Below are 17,359 nucleotides of genomic sequence, written 5' to 3'. Positions count from 1 at the left end.
ATTATAGTTTTTAGAGATGGCGGAATATATTATTTGTATTATTAGTATTATTAGTATAGACTCCACGCAGAAACTGCAACTGTACTTACTAAAGTACACTTACATGGGTTGCAAGGACATCATGGTATGTGAATGCTCAAAATGCAATAACATACAAAACTGGGCAGGATTATTATTGCATAATGGATGTGCTTATGTCAATATAGTCAATAGTTATACATAGCTTCAAATTCTAAAGACTACATGCTCTGGTGAAGGTTTCAGCATAAACCTATATTGCCCAGAATCAAAAGCATCGCACCAGCAAGTTCAGTCTTTAACTCAGCCTTAGGTGTTCTGAATTAAAATAACTGACACCTCCATGGCACTCTGAACACATATGACTTTTATGTCCCATCAAACATTTATATCCTCCATGGTACCACTTCCTCCATAAACCGAATCGTGAAACGGCTCCAAAAAGATGGGAGCCTGCGAGAAAATCGTAGCGGGACACTACATAGTTTACGCAGTAGATATGCCACTTCAGTAAAAATTTGGTTTTTCATTGTTTAGTGCAAAGAAAATATGGAAGTGGCGTGTTCATAATGTAGGAAGCAATGAGTATTTTCTACATTATATTTGCGCGCTGTTAGTGTACATGTGGGCCGATGTTGATCTTTTATCATGAGTTCATTATGATTATGAGACGCCTGTGGCGGTTTTAAGACTGCCTACTAGTGGCGACAGGAGTGAGCCTTTGCAGTGCTAATCCATGAGAATGACGTTCTAGATCTAGCTAGCAGCCATGTTTTTGCGGGAGTAGAATCAGAATGTGATTCCTATGGGGGAGGGAAGTCGCTTCATGTTAGCTCTCTTTGACGCCAAATGATTTTGTTTTGAATCGTGTATTCATATCACTCGGTTAACGTTTACAAACATGTCGGAAGAAATTGATGAAACACAGACTGGAGAGACGGTGGTTGGGGAGCAGAAAGTAAGACTGTTTTACTGTTTTCAATGACTCAAATAGCTCCTTTTCATAGCTGGTGAGCTACAGTAATCGGTCAGCATTTGCTAGAATTAGTTTACTAGCTAGCATAAATGTTAGCTAGTCGACATTAGCCGAACCTGACTGCAGGCCGTCATTAAAATGTTATTTCTTAAAGTGTATATATGAACCATTTAAATATCTAAATTTTAAGACAGTAGAAAGCTCGACATATTTTACCATATTAAATTGCTCTTTTCAGGAGTCGGAACGTAATCCATCCAGCTAGCTAATGTTATAACCGGGTAACGATTCAAATCATGGCCAACGATAGCTAGCTAACGTTACCCGAGTTGGATGAATGCCTTCGCTGTTAACCAAACACCATGGTGAGCATTACCTTGCTAGCAAGAATTTAAACTTTACGTGACGGTCAAATTGTAGTTTATCATATTGCTGGAGTTAATACATAGTGGTGTTTTGCACTCTAAGGTAAAGCTGGCTGAGGTCAGCTAACGTTATCTCGCAGCAACTATGAAAATAGCTAACACAACTGATAAAGTTAGCCACAACAAACTAGCTAGTTACCTAACGGTTTGAGCTGTCATTGTCACTTGCGCTTGTAAATTATTGTATCGTAAATCGCAGTAACGTTATCCTAGACAGCTAGCCAACAATGTAGCTAATGTTGGGTTGTGGTTATCTTTATTTAATGATTAACTCAAATGTCCGATTAATGCAAAATAGCTTACTAGCTTGGATAGCATAGGGATCAGCACTTGTCATCTGACTTATTTACTAAATTAGCATAGATTGACAGCTTAGCAAGCTAACTCAGGTCCGTTTTTTCACTCTCATTTGCCTGCCCAGTTATCGCCAGCTAATGTGTGCTTGAAGATTTTACAGTTTCTATTGGTTCTTCTTCCCCCCTAGTATTTCAGATGTACCACAGATTGCCCCACGTAGTTAGCTCATTATCTGGTTATCTAACGAGTCTCTTAACCAGTTCATTGAAACGTTATTTGGGTAACGCAAGTTGATAGCTTGGTAAATACCCTACTCAAAGTACGTTACTGTAAGTCACATTGTTGTTATGAAATTGTTTAATTAACGTTACACGTGCCCAATTTGTGAAGCATTTGTTTAGCTAATTGCTAGTATTGTGTAATCTTTCTTGGAAAACCCATTAACGTTTTAACTAACATTACATAAAATACAGTGCTTGTATAACGTTAGATATCCACAACTCCTGAGCATGCAGGCTGCTGTGTATTATACCCTGCCCTTCTAAATTGTTTGAGGTCAGTAGAAGTTATGTGGGAGGGTAAATACGCGCCTAATTGTGGATTTGCCGTCTTGGTACCGTGTAGCGCCATGGCTTAAAGTGGAAACTTCTTGTGAATGACAAGAGACAGAAAAGCATATCTTGTAATGTGCACGTTTGGAGTGAAACAAGCCTCGTGTCTTTCTCAACCATTTCCGCTCGTTATTTAGATCGAATCGACTTCTAATGGTGTGCAACCTTATAACTTTGAGATTTTGTTAATGTAGTTAGACACTTCTGTGTTTCATGCTTTCCATTAATGTTCCATATATCCCAGCCTACATAGAAACACTGCTCTGTAAACTGCCTCATAAACACCTATGAACATTATGTTCTAACTCCGCTCAGTCCAAAGCATGTGTTTTGCCACAGCCTCTTAAGCCAGGATTTCACATATTTTAGATCATCTAATTGCACAACAGCAAAACTCACTGTTCAGCGTCCTTATGTCAGCCATGAATCTGTGTTATCTGTGTCTGGCATGAGTGTGCTGCAGTCCCCACAGAGCTTGTGTCTGCTTGCAGGAGATTGACAACAAGATGATCAGTCCAGAGAAGGTAGAGGAAGCTAAACTGAAGACTAGATACCCTCACCTGGGCGCCAAGCCAGGAGGCTCTGACTTCCTGAGGAAGAGACTGCAGAAAGGGGTGAGTCTGCTCAACCTTTCCTCTCAGCATAGCCTTCATGAGAAATAGGCCTAAAAGATTGAAGGCATCAGTGATGGTTAAATATTTGAATGTGAATATCAAAAATGAAGGTTACCGTATGTGGAGTGCCTATTTTGTCCTAATGCTGCTCTCATTGTAGATTCTTCTTGGCTTTGTTGTAGAGTTTCCTTTTGACACAGAAGCACAACATTAGCAGAAAGGTATTGTCAAACTGAATAACACCCTTTTTTTGTTCTTCCTCCTTCTGCAGCAAAAGTACTTTGACTCAGGCGACTACAATATGGCCAAGGCCAAGATCAAGAACAAGCAGCCTCCAATGGCACCCACAGAGAAGGCTGAGATCACAGGGGACCACATTCCCACCCCTCAGGACTTGCCCCATAGGAAACCCTCCCTGGTGGCCAGCAAGCTAGCCGGCTGATTAAGCTCAGCCTCCAGCTCTCCCTTCCCCTTTGTTCATGTCTCTCACATGTTCCATGTAATCACTGTCCAACCTTTTTCTGGTTTCTTTTTGTTGATGTCTGTTGTTTCGGCTGTCATACGTATCATTGTCCAAATACACTGAAAATAGCATCTCACAGTTGGGCATGGGCTCAGGTCACAGCATCCCACTATGCAGACGATGTTATTTAATGACGGGTGGGGCCAGTCTTTTGGCCAAGTTAAAAACACTAAGTAAGAAACACATAGGCGGTCTGAAAGGATATTCTTGTGCTGTAGTTCTTTTACATGAAACTGTACATAATCACCTAGTGTCAAAACATGGAGGATACAGAATTAAGCATACAGAGACAATTTTTGACCTGTCAATCATTCAAAACTCCTTTATGTCTATCACGCTACAAGATAACATGCCTGAATGATTAAATGTATCCCCTGAGAATGTCCTCCATGTAATGTCATGTATATGCTCTGTTTATTTGTTTGTTTGTTTTGTGTCCTTTTTAAAAAAAATAATAAACATTTATGGTTGATGACAACAAATGGCCTGCACTGCTACTGCTGGAGTCATGTATATGGAAACAAACAGCTTGCATGATTAACGGTTGTGAACGGCCTGCCCTTCGCTTGCCTCTCTGCAAGGTCTTTGAAAGCTCTAGTCGCGACACTATGTTTGGGCAGTTCTGCTTCCAGCCTTCAGAATACTCCAAAAAATGTACAGTTCTACTGGAATTTTTGCTGAAAGGTTTTGACATTGCTTACAGTGAGATTCAGTAGGTGGCCCAAAAGACTAAACAGAAATGGCTGGAAGTATGCATGTGCATTGACAGCAGTCACTTTTGTGCCATTTGTTTTGTAAATAAAATAGTTTTACACAAATATTTGTCCTGGTTTTATTTACTAACAAGTTGTTGGCTCCTTATTCTGATGTTGCACTTTGCTGATAGTTTGTAATCCTGCAATTGTAGCTTTTTTGTTGAATTTATTTTTTACCTTTATTTTTATTTTTTGTAATGTTTTTAGGTGTGTTTAGTGACGGAAAAAAATCAAATATCTGATCCCAGGTGACTGGTAGGCTAACAAACATATGGACATATTACAGACTAATATGGGGGGGGGAAAGAATTCTCACCAATGTGGAATACTTTACAACATTACACTCACTAAGCACTTCCAGGGAACTGTGGCCTCCCTTTGCTCCCCAAACAGCCTCAGCCCAGCCTTGGCATGGATTCCACATGGTGTTGGAAACATTCCTCCAGATTCTGGTCCATATTGAAATGATTGCATCACGCAATTTCTGCAGATTTGTCAGCTGCACATTCATGCTGTGAATCTCCTGTTCTGCCAAACCCCCAAAGTGTTCTATTGAATTCAAATCCGGTGACAGGGAAGGACACTGAACTCCCTGTCATGTTCATGAAAGCAGTTTGAGAGGACTTAAGGCCGAAATATACTTCTACAACTCTGTTACTCCGTGATCCCGCAGTTGCCTCGACGGACTCGTTTTCATTTATGGTTCTCCGACGGTTGTGGGTGTTGTAAAGCATTTTTTTTTTTTTTTTTAAGTTAGTGGCGGACCAAACTCTGAGGCGTAGATGGTCGTATTTGTACATAAAAGTTGTTTGTTTTACTTTTTTTTTGCTTACATTTTTTTTTAAGTTGCAGAGAAATAGACACTGCAATGTAAAAAAAAAAACCTTATTGTAACTGAAAAATACATCTAAAGGGATTTGCAAGGTGTCTGAGCCAGCTATCTAATGTTGGCATACTACTACCCACAAGGTAAACAGCGATGTATTGAAGGATTGACGGAGTCGGATAGTTACAAAATTTGGGAGGTGCACGTCAGGCCACGGAGAGGGTTTGCAACGTCGGAGAGGGATCTCCGTGTCTCTGTGTCTCCGAAAACGGACAACCATAAATCTGTCTTTACCCTGTGACATGTTGCATTATAATGCTGGCAATATCCATTAGAGGATGGGTAAGTTGTGGCCATGAAGGGATGCACATGGTCAGAAAACATTACACCATACACCTCCGTCACCAGCCTGGACTGTTGACTCAAAAGCAGGTTGGGATGGATTCGTGCTGTTGGCACCAAATTCTGACCCTACCATCTGTGTACCTCAGCAGAAATCGAGATTCATCAGACAAGGCTATGCTTTTTTACAGTCTTCAAGTAGGCCTATCCAGTTTGGTGAACCTGTGCCCACTGTAGCCTAGCTTTCTATTCTTGGCTGACACCAACAATCGCACCACAGTCCAGATCACTGAGATGACGCCCCCCGCCAGCCCAAGTTTGTGCGCAACACATGAAACAGATGGCTTGTTTCGTTTTTTTATAATGGGGAATATGGTAGGCAATTTTAGCATTGAGGTTTTCTTTTTGGTCTAGTCAAGCGGGCATTACATTTGAAATGTATAAAATTCTCTGGTTAGTCTTTGGAAGTAACAGAGGCCATTAGCCCATTTACCCTTTTAATGTTTTTGGTATCTGTCCCACACTGACTCCTCCATGAAGGTTCACATGGGTTCAGTTCAGTTATGTACAATTTCTCAAGTTGTTTGTCAATGTTGGGCCCCATGCTTCATTGCAGTATAGGCGTACATCTAATGGTTTCTATAATGGATTCAAAATATTTAGGTATATTGTAAAATTAAGATGTTTTAAAAGTGTCATAGTCAGACTTGAATTTAGTATTTTCTTTTTTAAATTTAGAATCAATGCACTATAATAATGGAATATGGGCTATTCGTAACACTGTTACTCTTAATTTCCTTTCCCATGTAAGTCTCCAGTTGCAATTCTGTGCAGTTTGTATGGTCATTGCATCAAATATATAAAAAATGTATCATAAAAGCTACAATTAAGAGATCTTAGAGCTGTAATTTGGTGTGGCAGCCAAGCAAGTCTAATCGCAATAGGATGTGCTGATTCTTAAAAATTATTTTGCATGTATTTACAGTTTGATTATGGAAGTTCATTGTCAAGATAAAATGGTCTCTACAAGAGGAATAAATGATGGTCGCGAATAGCGATTATACCACAAGGTGGCAGGCTATCTCCATTTTCTGAAGTGAAGCGAGGGCAAGAGCCGCGTTTTACTGATTCATTTCATCGTTCACTCCCACAATGCACAGAGGGACTCCAAAATAAGGAGATTTTCAGGTGTCATGACGCTAGGCTCTCACGCCTAAACACTACAAATAAAACACTGCTTTCAGATCGAATTAAAGAGCTCTCGGTAAAGAGAAGATCCTACTGATGTCCAGCTAACCGAGATTGGAGAAATTATGGCAGCTATTCCGACCATCATGGCAGCGTCAGAGCTCTACACAAAGGTATAACGTTAATAATGATTCGTGTACCTTACTGCCCTGTTTCTTTATGTGATAACATTACTTATTTAGTCTGGATCTGTTTGGTACTACATGATGTCGACTGTATTGTGTAGTAAGTAAATCGATAATGGCTTGTGGATTTTGACATCTGCGATAATTGTAGCCATCGTAAGGACAAAATGAATGAATGGTCATCCACTCATCGCTAAATATACCAGTCGTGGATCCCTGAATTTCATACTGAAGGTTGTAGGCAGTGCACGAACCTAGATCCTATAGGGTCTCTTTCATCTCTCGTTTTAGCTTGAATTTCCACAGGCTCTTGGTCATTTTAAAACTGGGGGCACTGTCAACATACAATGATTTGCCCTTCAAATGAGTAGGCCTACAATTTGTGTTTTACAACTGACTAGTAACCTTTGAAAAGTCAAATATTTTGTTTGGATTTGCGCTGCTCATGGAGCGAGATTGTGCTATCGGTTTCCATGCAGTGAAGAAAATAGACTACCCATAGGGATGCTTTGTCGTCATCGCGTTTTGGCTATTGCTTGATGATGTGACATTCTATGGTTCAAAATACATCGAAATCTTCGCAACACAATAAGCTTTGAATGAGATTGTAGACTATTCAAAAGCTAAATATTTCACTTGGAAATAGGGTGACAATCAAAGGGATGAGTCCAGGGTAGGGTAGCGCTGTGATGCTGCGACTTTGACATCACTGGCTGTCTGACGCCATTGGTGCTTGTTATGAGTTTATAGCTGGGCCTGCGGATCATTCGGTTGTTGCGTTTCAAGACAAAGGCGTGTCCTTTCTTAATCAAATAGAGCTTGTGGTTGCTCTGATAATACTGTGTAATAATGACTCTACTTTAGATTATTGCATTTCAGACTGGTAATTTAAGTAGGATATGATAGGTTCATATTGCCATTGATGGGGGGTGGGGGGGCAGATGGGAAGATAAGGTCGATGAGACCTACATGAAAATGGTGTATAATCTTTTAAGGAATTGGTGAGAAATCTTCCCACCTATCTTTGGCATCAGTGCTTGAGAGAAGGCATAAGGACCCATCCCCCATACTATCAGCTGCCTCATTCAAGCCATACACAAACCATCATGCGCTAGATCATTGGGAGCTTTTTGTGTATAGAGCATAATTGTTGTGTGCTTAATGACATATAACCTGGATGACTTCAGACCCACATTACGCTTGCCCACCAGTGTGAAGTTTAGCAAGGACATGTTGTGAAAGGACAAATTAAGATGCATCCTTTTTGACTATTTGAGACACTCCATTTCAGAGTCCGCTGGAGTCGAACAGGGAAGAAGGTTGTTTTTTGTGTTTGTTTTTTTTGCAATGGCTATAGCTTGATCAAAACACTGATGTGTAGTGTACAAGACAACCGGTAGAGAAGAGTCCTCTCCTTTCCTCATTGCAACTTTTGAATCAGAAGTAGAACTTTCTGTCGGTACCGGTATATGTTAGCACCAATTTTGCAGCTCTGAAATTGTTGTTTTGATATTGGGCTGTTATTAACCTTTTAACATTTACATGGATCATGCCTCTTTTATGTAGTCTTTCCAATTTGACAGGACCTAGCGTGAGAAGGTCAGTTGCCAAACTCAAACCCCTGGAAGAACAGTTGTGTTCACAAATCTCCCTGAGCAGCAGATGATTTCCAGAGAACACACCGCTCTTTGTGTCTCTGTTGGAGACAAATAGAATTACATTGATTGGGTGTAGACACATTACCTAACTGAGAGCATTGCATTGTGCTCCTGATCTCTGTTTCCTTCCACTTCTCTGGGAGTGAGTGCAGTACCCACTCAAGTTGGGCCGTCCACCTTCAGTATTGTCTGCCGCTGATAGAAGGCAGATTGGCTGCACTACAGTCTGACTGACCTGAAAAGTAGATTCCAATTTGTCCCACCTCCACTGTTTTCAAGCTGTCCGAAACCTTTTCTTTTGCCAAAGTTGGTCCTGAGTCTTCATTTTTCCTGTACCTGATTATTTATCCAATCTGATAGATATATCTGAACTATGTGTTTTGTTGAGAGACTTAATGTATATCTGTGTTGTTGAGAGACTTAATGTATGTCTGTGTTGTTGAGAGACTTAATGTATGTCTGTGTTGTTGAGAGACTTAATGTATATCTGTGTTGTGAGAGACTTAATGTATGTCTGTGTTGTTGAGAGACTGAATGTATATCTGTGTTGTTTGCAATTTGTGGTGAGAGCTGTCTGACCATGCTGCATAGCTGCTTGTTTTTTGTCTCAATACTGATTGAGTGCATGTGCATTAGATTACCTTGAATTAGGTGACGAGTAGTCACAACGACTCTTTGGGGAAGAGTGGGCAGGAACGACCACTACCAGCTGGACTGTTGTGCAGGTAGCATCTGCGAGCCGGGAAAGTTAATTTTCTACTTTTTTAATTTAGTTACTTAGGATTGTTACTGAAATGGACCGATTTGGAGATCGTCTGTGTGGAGCTCGGATTACTCCCATGAGTAGCCAACTAATTACGTCTTGTTTTTAAACGGTTCTTTTTTATAACTTTTTTTCAGTGTTTAAAACAAATCTTTCATTCAACAATTCATGTGATGTACTGAGGGCTCTGCCTCGTCTGGGGAAGGTTATATTTCCTCGTGAAGAACAGTGAGCATTGTTCAGCAGCAGCACGAGTAGCTGTACGCACAGAGGCAGAGAGAGAGAAGGACCAAGCAGGGATCATCTTAAAGAAACTATGGCTACATACCAGTCACTTGGTCAGCCGGTCATTTGCCTCGATTAGTGTATGGTGGTCATTCAACTGCAGGAGAAGTAGTATGCCCAAGGCTTTTCCAGTATGAAATAGGACCTTGGTGTGAAGATGAATCAGGAGTTGGACTTTATGTATGTGAAAGTAAGTACATTTGTCTTTGTCTTTATGAGTTCATTTGACATAGTTGAAGGGAGGCCTATGGTGATTGTGAGATAGCTCCATGGTGTTAGCATCAATATACTTATATTTGTATGAGGGATCTAACTTTTGACCTAACTGGAAAGAACAGATGAAGAAAGTTAAAGACTCGGTTTTCAATCACATTAATGACTTGACCTTGGCTATCTTACTGTTAGTCACTACTATGTGTGTCAGGATGATTGAAAATGTTGTAATATGCGTGAAACCTGACCTTTCTCCATAACGGACTACAGTTTAGAATATACAGTGTTGCACATCACCAGCTGTTGATGAGTGTTTAAATAAGAAGGAGTAGGCTGGGGAAAACTCCAAACATAAATAAATCGATGAATTGTAAGATGTTTTGATCTAATCTAATTCATGGTGTTTTTTCATGAGCATAGTTGTAGCCTGTATGAGTAGCATGAACAGCGATGTTCTCACTGGCAGTCATGATGCATGTTGCCTACTCCTTGCTAACTGCCTCAATTAAAGCCAGTTAAACGTCATCGGGTTGGGAAGGCAGCCTGATCCAGTGTGTCACTGCCTTGGCATCAGCGGGGTACTTTTTTCTCTTGCTGTCTCTGTCTAAAGGTAGTTAGCTAACAGAGTGCTGCCGCCACAGACTCATGTCTGGCCGATGAGAGGCGAGCATGCAGGGCGGAGGCCCCCTTCTCTGGGACGGAGGGTCAAGCGGGAAGGCAGCAGATTCTCACATGAGCGTCCGTCATGTGATGTGCTGTTTGGAGTTTGTGTTAGATTAGTTCTGCTCCCCGACGCTGATCTCATACCACAGAGACTCGGCTAGCCGGCGTACTGCTATCACACAAGACTGTCAACAGCAATATTGTTAGCAACACTGTCTCAGTTCTCAATGACTATAGCTAAGTCATGGGAATAGGGCTTTAAGGTTTTCTTACAGTGGACATTTTGGATAGCCAGACTTCAAGAAATTCTTGAAAAGCTGACTGTTGTTACTGCTGCTGTATTTTACATTGGGACCCCTTCCACATCCACATACCTAGGAAGCAAGTTCTCCTAGTTTACTCTTGTCTCCTACATGTTTAGCAGAAAGCCCTAATATGATTTTAACCACAATTAAGCCTTTTCAGATTCGGATCACCATCATCCAGAAACATATGGGCTGTGCCAAAGAAAGCAAACAAGCTCTGACTTTTGAAGTGAAAGCAGAGAGACTTAGAGGGTTAATTCGATAATCTTCTGTTGGCCGTGAACCGATTTGCCAAAAGCTGCCCTAGTCCTCTCCCACCCCCTACCTTCCCCTGGGTCTGTGTCGGAACACCCCTGTAGTTTGTCCACGTCTCTGTAAATGTGATAATATGAGCCTCTCCATCTTCGTCTCCATCTCACAGCTCAGCGGTGGCACCTTGTAAGCCAAGGTGATGGAACAGGAAGGGGACGACAACTGCAAGGCATAAAGAATGATGAGTCTGTGTTGACACATCTCATACCTCAAGGGTGGGAAGTAGAGTAAGGATTAGTTACAGCTGTGAAAGTCTCTTTGAGTCTAACAGACTAATTGACCAGACCGTTTCCTACCGCTCTTGCTATAGGCTCTATTTTTCTCATCAGTTGACCCAACTCATATCCATCAGCACCACGTGGGTGTGGTTACTCAAGTCATTATTCCCACTTGACATTATTCTGCATAAATACCATGTTAGACTGAACTAGCGGCACACACACACACACACACACACACACACACACACACAGTGTTTGACTAAGTGTAGATGGCCATATGTTTCTGGAGGCCAAAGACTTTTGTAATAACTAGAGGTGTAGATCACTGGGCGGGGATTAGCCCTGAGTAAGCCTGGGTAATTCCTGTTCTTGATCCCTCGACTTGAGAGGTTCTGTCCATGGATAGTTTACACCACTTGAACAGTTGCCCTGCAAATACCTCCTTCCTGTGAATGGTGTCATCCACAAACTGCACTTCAGAAAGCATTCTGTTTGAGGATTGTTTCACTTCTCTTTGGTATTCCACCAGAGACCAGTGGTGTGCATGCAAACAAGTGTTGAGGTTTTTATTCAGCCTCTCTGTCTGCTGCCTGCGCATGTCACGGAGGAATGCTAGTTTAGCGGAAAGAGAACAGACTGAAAGCTTTGTAGGAATCTATGCCGTGCAATGCAGTCCCATGTTATGAGCCTGAGAAATTGAGATCCAGTACAGTGGGTCTCTATATGTAGAGCAGGAGTTGTGATGGGGGATGAAGGTCATGAGGTCAAAAGGCCTTAGTGGAATCCTCCATCCGCTCTTCCTCCTCATCAGGCCTTCATGCACTTGCTGCAGCCAGCCTCACTGCCCACGGCACCTTTATCACTGATGGATGGGTGTGTCTGTAAACAAATACTCCACCTTCAGTAGAACTCACTCGCTCTTTAACATGTGGTGTTTGTCCTAACTGTTCTCCCTCTGATTAATGTAGTAGCAGTAGTGGAGTTGGTTTGCTCATATGGTTTCTTGTGTTAGGGCCAAATGCTTTGATTACTAATTTACTAAGCATTTTCTGCTCTCATGGCATATCCTAGGAACACAGGAACACGTCTGTTTCTGTGCTGCTGCTTCTACCCCTTTGTTAGCACCCAATGCATGAGTGCATCTGAATAGACCAGCACATGGCTACATTTGTGAGTGTGCATCCTTGTGTGGGGCATACTGTACATGCACGTGGATTTGTAAGGCTCAGGAGGCATCTTCGCACTGATGATTGTATGTTTGTGTGTGTGTCTGTATATGTGTTAGTGAGGATTGGGTAATGTTTATATCAAGGTGTGTGTGTGTGTGTGTGTGTGTGTGTGTGTGTGTGTGTGTGTGTGTGTGTGTGTGTGTGTGTGTGTGTGTGTGTGTGTGTGTGTGTGTGTGTGTGTGTGTGTGTGTGTGTGTGTGTGTGTGTGTGTGTGTGTGTGTGTGTGTGTGTGTGTGTGTGAGAGGGAGAGAAAGAGAGCAGCTTGTCTGTGAGCGTGTGTATGTGTGAGTTAGTTAGGATCAGGATGTGTTGGCAGCAGTGATAGATGGTGCCTCTGTGGGTGTGATACTTGTTCATGTCGAGCTGCTATTTTTACCAGCAGTCTCCTTGCTTCTCCTGCTCTGTTGCTAGGAGCCATGCTTCTGGGATGGGACCTCTCTGGGGAGGAAGGTGTTAAACATCCAGCCCGACTCGCAGCTCTCTATCTGTCAAACAGGAACATGGGAAGCTAGGTGGATACACATTTCTGATAAGCTCATTTGTCTCTTTTACGGAGCTCAGTTTCACTTTGGCAGTGTTGCCATGGAAACATTTTTATTGTTTTTTTTTTGGTTTTTTTTCAGCCTAATTGGTTTTACTAATGTGTTATTCTCTCCCGGATGCACAAAACAAGGACTTTATTCCTGCATGTTTGGTGCCGAGGGCAGGTGGTAATTTAATAAGTTGTAGTAGGGCTATGGAAATAGTCTGCTTTCTGGGAAACAAAGAGGGGGCTTCATTAGAGGAGGGGAGATGGGTGCTGGTGCACTCCAACACAGTCATTAAAGACCTCCATTTGGCTCTGTACTCCGGGGGCATTGAATATGTCCTCCATAGATAGTCTACCAGCTATGACCAAGCACTTTATGGGATAGGACACTTTGGTTTAGAGGTGTTTCCCCAGTGCTTTGGCAGCGGTGCACTAGCCTTTACCACCCCCATGGCCTCCTCATGTTCCTCCCCCTCACCCTCCTGTAACAGCCCTGTAGTCATCTGTCATGAGCAAACCCGCTAGCTAGGCTGTCTCCATGGTAACAGCGCTGTTTTAATAAAGGGGGAGGGTGGTTTAGGCCTCTGTGTCTGCAGAGTAAAAGCAGTGTGAAGCTGTTTAGAGAACACCGCATGCACCGCTCGTCTTCATCTGATCCCGGTGCCTAAGGGCTACAGCTCCTTACAGCTGTGCTCCCCTTCGCTCCATTCACATTTATGAGACGACGCTGCTGTGTGAAGCAGGGAGTTTTCCTGGAAGTGCGGGCCCAGACGCTCCTTATGTTGGGGGGAGGTGAGTCATAGGAGTATGACGGCAGGGAGGGAAAATTGGGCCACCTCCCAGATTTGCCCTCAATCAGCACACAAGCAGCGGCCTGCTCTGACACAGCACACTGAGAGGCACAAACGGCCGGAAAAAAGGTCAAAATGATTTTACAGCTTAGTTGTGGAACATCTTTCAGTCGCAGCATCAAATCAAGACTTATACAGCCTTTAGTTCACAACAAAGGGCTCTATTGAAACAGGAAGCGAAAGCACAGATCATTTGGCTGGTGAAAACCCTGTGATTCTTAATGTCATTGCTGATTTGACCTATTTTATTGTAGCTCAGCCCAGCAGCTGTTGGCTTGCCAACCGTGTCTACGGACAGCTGACCAGTGCGGTGAGAGCTAGTGGAGCACATGGTCATCCAGCTGTTCAGTTCAACCAGTCAGTGTCTTGGATTCTTGTTACCTCAGCAGGATGAGCAGAAGTGCCGAAATGGCAGCTTATCTGCAGCAAATTCGTTGAGTAGAGTAGAGTAGAGTAGAGCAGAGCAGAGTTGCTCTTTCTGAGATGCTTTTTTGTTTCTTTAACATGTCTATAATGTTTCAAAAACAACTTCATGCAACTGTCAGTCCCACTGTCTCCTCCTTGTCAACCTCCATGTTATTTTGTTACTGAAAGATTTTGACCCATTTTGACTTTGTATTCTACCTCTGGCTGTGTGTATGTTCCAGGTGTAGTGTGTGTGGCTGGTGTGGGACGTGCTGCTGCTGCTGAGTGTCCTGGCGTGGCCTGGAGGTCTGAGTCCACTGGGCTCCACCCTGCTGTGTGATCTACTGTAATATTATCAGCAAACATTCTGAAGGAACTGAGTGTACAAAAAAAATACCAAAAGACTTTTCCTCATTCTGTTCCTTAAAAAGCAGCAGATCTAGAGGAGGATCACCCAGCTCAGCCAATAGCATCAGCGTCCCACACCATACACTGGTCTAGTGTACAGTGAGGACTGTCCGGCCTGAGGTCATTTCTCGAGCCCACTCCTCATCTCTCTCATTTCCTGTCTACTCTTCATTGTTCTGTCAATAAAGGCTCGAAAAGCCCAAAAATAAATGTTAAAAAAAAAAAAAGAATAATCCTCCCACAGTTGTTCTCAATCCCTGAATCCCATGCTTTGTATTCTTTAAGCACTGAAAAAAGAGATTCCATAACAGTGGTCCAATTGTCATACTCTTGCAGGTTTGTCCTCAAGCAAATTATTCCATCGTATTCAGTCAGTCAGGGACCTTGTAACATCTGAGGTTTCAATTTGCTGGGCTGTTAAGGGGAGGGGTAATATCAGTGGGCATGGGAGCAGTCAGAAAGAGTCAGCTTCTTGGGCTGTGGATGGGAGCTTTCTGGATTCCTCTGCCATGTGACTAGACAGTTGGACTCCCTCCACTCACACGGCTTCCAGACGACCACCAACTCTTAACCCATAAACAACAAGGAGAAAGAATGTGTCTGCTTGACCATAAAAGGGAAAATGTCAGTCCTTTGCTTTCTCTATCCGCTGTCTATCTCTAATGAGGCTCTTCACCAATGTGGCTGTCCACACTCTTACATCCAGTCTTCACACCAGCGTCACACCCTTCTGACCCGTCATCTGAGCGTCACTGCTGTACAGATGAGAGATGGCAGAGACTCAGGATTGCCAATAACCAAATACTGAATGTCTTTGAAGAATTCGTTTTGGAAAGCTATTCTGTTCTCTACCAGCTGAAAGGTGTTTTCTGTACTCTGTCCTCTCCTATGTGGGCTAATGCAGTGTTCCTTTGGTGGGATAAAAGGCAATGCTTCTCTCCTGGCCTCTAAGAGAATGAAGCAGTCAGCTTGGAAGTCAAGGTGTTTGATTACCTCTTCAATTCAATTACATTTTATTTATATTGGGCCAAAACAATAAAATCGTCTCGAGGCCACTTTACAGAGCCCAGTGCCTGGACACCCTTAGAGCAAGCACAATGGCGACAGGAGCAAGAAAAAACTCCCTGTTAATCAGGAAGAAACCTTAAACAGCACCACGGTACATAAGGGGGGACACATCATGTTACCATTAGTGGCAAATGGTGTCCAAATCATTTCTTGCGTGTGTCTTGAGCCATTGCTGATTCGTCCCTCTCCCCCACCAGTATGCTCGGGTGTGGATCCCTGATGCAGAGGAGGTGTGGAAGTCGGCCGAGCTCGTGAAGGACTACAAACAGGGAGATGGTGTCCTACGCCTGCAGCTGGAGGATGGAGGGGTGAGTGGAAACGGACCGGGAGAATCTCACCTGAATCTCTATCTGTTTTATATATTCATTGTGTTTTTACATCTATATACACATGCTGTTAAATCTACATCTAAAATTTGAGGTTGAGGTTACACAGCTAAAATGTAGCTATAGACTGTAAACATATGGTACTGGTATCACTGTTGTAGTACTCTAAAGAAAAAACAACACTGTTGAATGCCATTTCTTGTTCTGGTCACCATATAGTAAGCTAATGCTTTTAGACATGAGCATACACCCACCAATCCATATTGTTTATGATTCTTGGTTAATCTTGATGGCACTCTGCCTTAATGAAACTGTGGCTCTAAGTGGAGTTACTCGCACACATGCTTAGAGTGGCGTCGGAGAGGATTGCTGCTCCATGTATATTGTGTCCTCCTCGAATAGCTATTTTCAGTGAGGGCTGCAGCCATGAGCAAGGCTATCTTGGCAGCCCCAGAGACTTTCATGTAGACACTCGGAGCATTTCCTGTGCAGCTCTGACGTTGGGCCTCAGTATGACGGCGGCACTGAGTGGCTCAGGTGCAGGAGCCATCTGCTGCTGGGATAGAATACTGTCTAAGGAAGTCAAAGTCAAAGAGGCGGGGAGGCAGGAATATCTACTGTCTGAATTATTCCTGAAGAGTGGCACTGAAGAGGAGCCCGGAATAATAAATGTTATTGCCCAGTCTGGCATGAAAGGAGGCCATTTTTCTTACTGCTTTGTATTCTCCTTAGGAAATTGAACACAAGTTGGACCCCCAGACCAAGAATCTTCCACACCTGCGAAACCCTGACATCTTGGTGGGGGAGAATGATCTCACGGCTCTCAGCTACCTGCACGAGCCAGCCATTCTGCACAACCTTAAAGTGCGCTTCATTGATTCCAAGCTCATCTACACATACTGCGGTAAGGGCTTCGGCCCCTGCCAGGGCCTGTTAGTATTATTACTACCCTGACCACCATTGGGGTGCCTGGACCCATTTGAACCTTATGAGGAATCCTTGTGGCATGCCATAGTTGTAATCATGGTGTTGACCATGTCTCTCATTTCCAGGTATTGTTCTGGTGGCCATCAACCCCTATGAGAGTCTGCCCATCTATGGATCGGATATCATTAATGCCTACAGTGGTCAGAACATGGGTGACATGGATCCACATATATTTGCCGTGGGAGAGGAGGCATATAAGCAGATGGCGAGGTGAGTTTCCACTCTTTTGTTGGCTCTGTATTAATCTCGCCATTCTTCAGTCTCCTCTCTATACAGTCGCTCTGGCATCCCAAGTAAGGTTTGTAGGTCATCACAATATCAGCTCTGCAGCAAACCAGAAATAGCAGCCTCTGCTTCTCTCTCTCTCTCTCTCTCT

At 43.0% G+C, this 17,359-nt stretch overlaps 2 protein-coding genes across 4 annotated transcripts in view; both read left to right on the top strand.

Moving 5' to 3' along the window:
• Positions 1-715: 715 nt before the first annotated feature.
• On the top strand, positions 716-4,282 carry arpp19a (cAMP-regulated phosphoprotein 19a). The gene is made up of 3 exons (XM_031569592.1): positions 716-976; positions 2,819-2,941; positions 3,213-4,282. The coding sequence occupies exons 1-3, from the start codon at positions 920-922 to the stop codon at positions 3,381-3,383; spliced, it is 351 nt and encodes a 116-aa protein (XP_031425452.1). The 5' UTR covers positions 716-919; the 3' UTR covers positions 3,384-4,282.
• A 2,225-nt stretch (positions 4,283-6,507) lies between these two features.
• The window catches only part of myo5aa (myosin VAa), a 46,208-nt gene continuing 35,356 nt past the window's right edge, over positions 6,508-17,359 (top strand). For all 3 annotated transcript variants that reach the window (XM_031569590.2, XM_031569591.2, XM_031569589.2), the window contains exons 1-4: positions 6,508-6,748; positions 15,868-15,978; positions 16,729-16,900; positions 17,049-17,193. In XM_031569590.2, the coding sequence (XP_031425450.1) occupies positions 6,701-6,748; positions 15,868-15,978; positions 16,729-16,900; positions 17,049-17,193 (476 nt within the window). In that variant the 5' untranslated portion in view covers positions 6,508-6,700. The remainder of the gene's footprint in view (positions 6,749-15,867; positions 15,979-16,728; positions 16,901-17,048; positions 17,194-17,359) is intronic.

The sequence above is a fragment of the Clupea harengus genome, chromosome 6 (genome assembly GCF_900700415.2).
Source record: "Clupea harengus chromosome 6, Ch_v2.0.2, whole genome shotgun sequence".
Lineage (NCBI taxonomy): Eukaryota > Metazoa > Chordata > Actinopteri > Clupeiformes > Clupeidae > Clupea > Clupea harengus.
The sequence above is the reverse complement of the archived record's forward strand: the minus strand, read 5'-3'. Positions and strand labels throughout refer to the sequence as shown.

Coding starts and splice junctions, on each gene's coding strand:
- arpp19a (XM_031569592.1), top strand. CDS start 920: ATGTCGGAAGAAATTGATGAAACACAGACTGGAGAGACGGTGGTTGGG. Junction 977..2,818: donor CGGTGGTTGGGGAGCAGAAA/GTAAGACTGTTT, acceptor GTCTGCTTGCAG/GAGATTGACAACAAGATGAT. Junction 2,942..3,212: donor GGAAGAGACTGCAGAAAGGG/GTGAGTCTGCTC, acceptor CTCCTTCTGCAG/CAAAAGTACTTTGACTCAGG.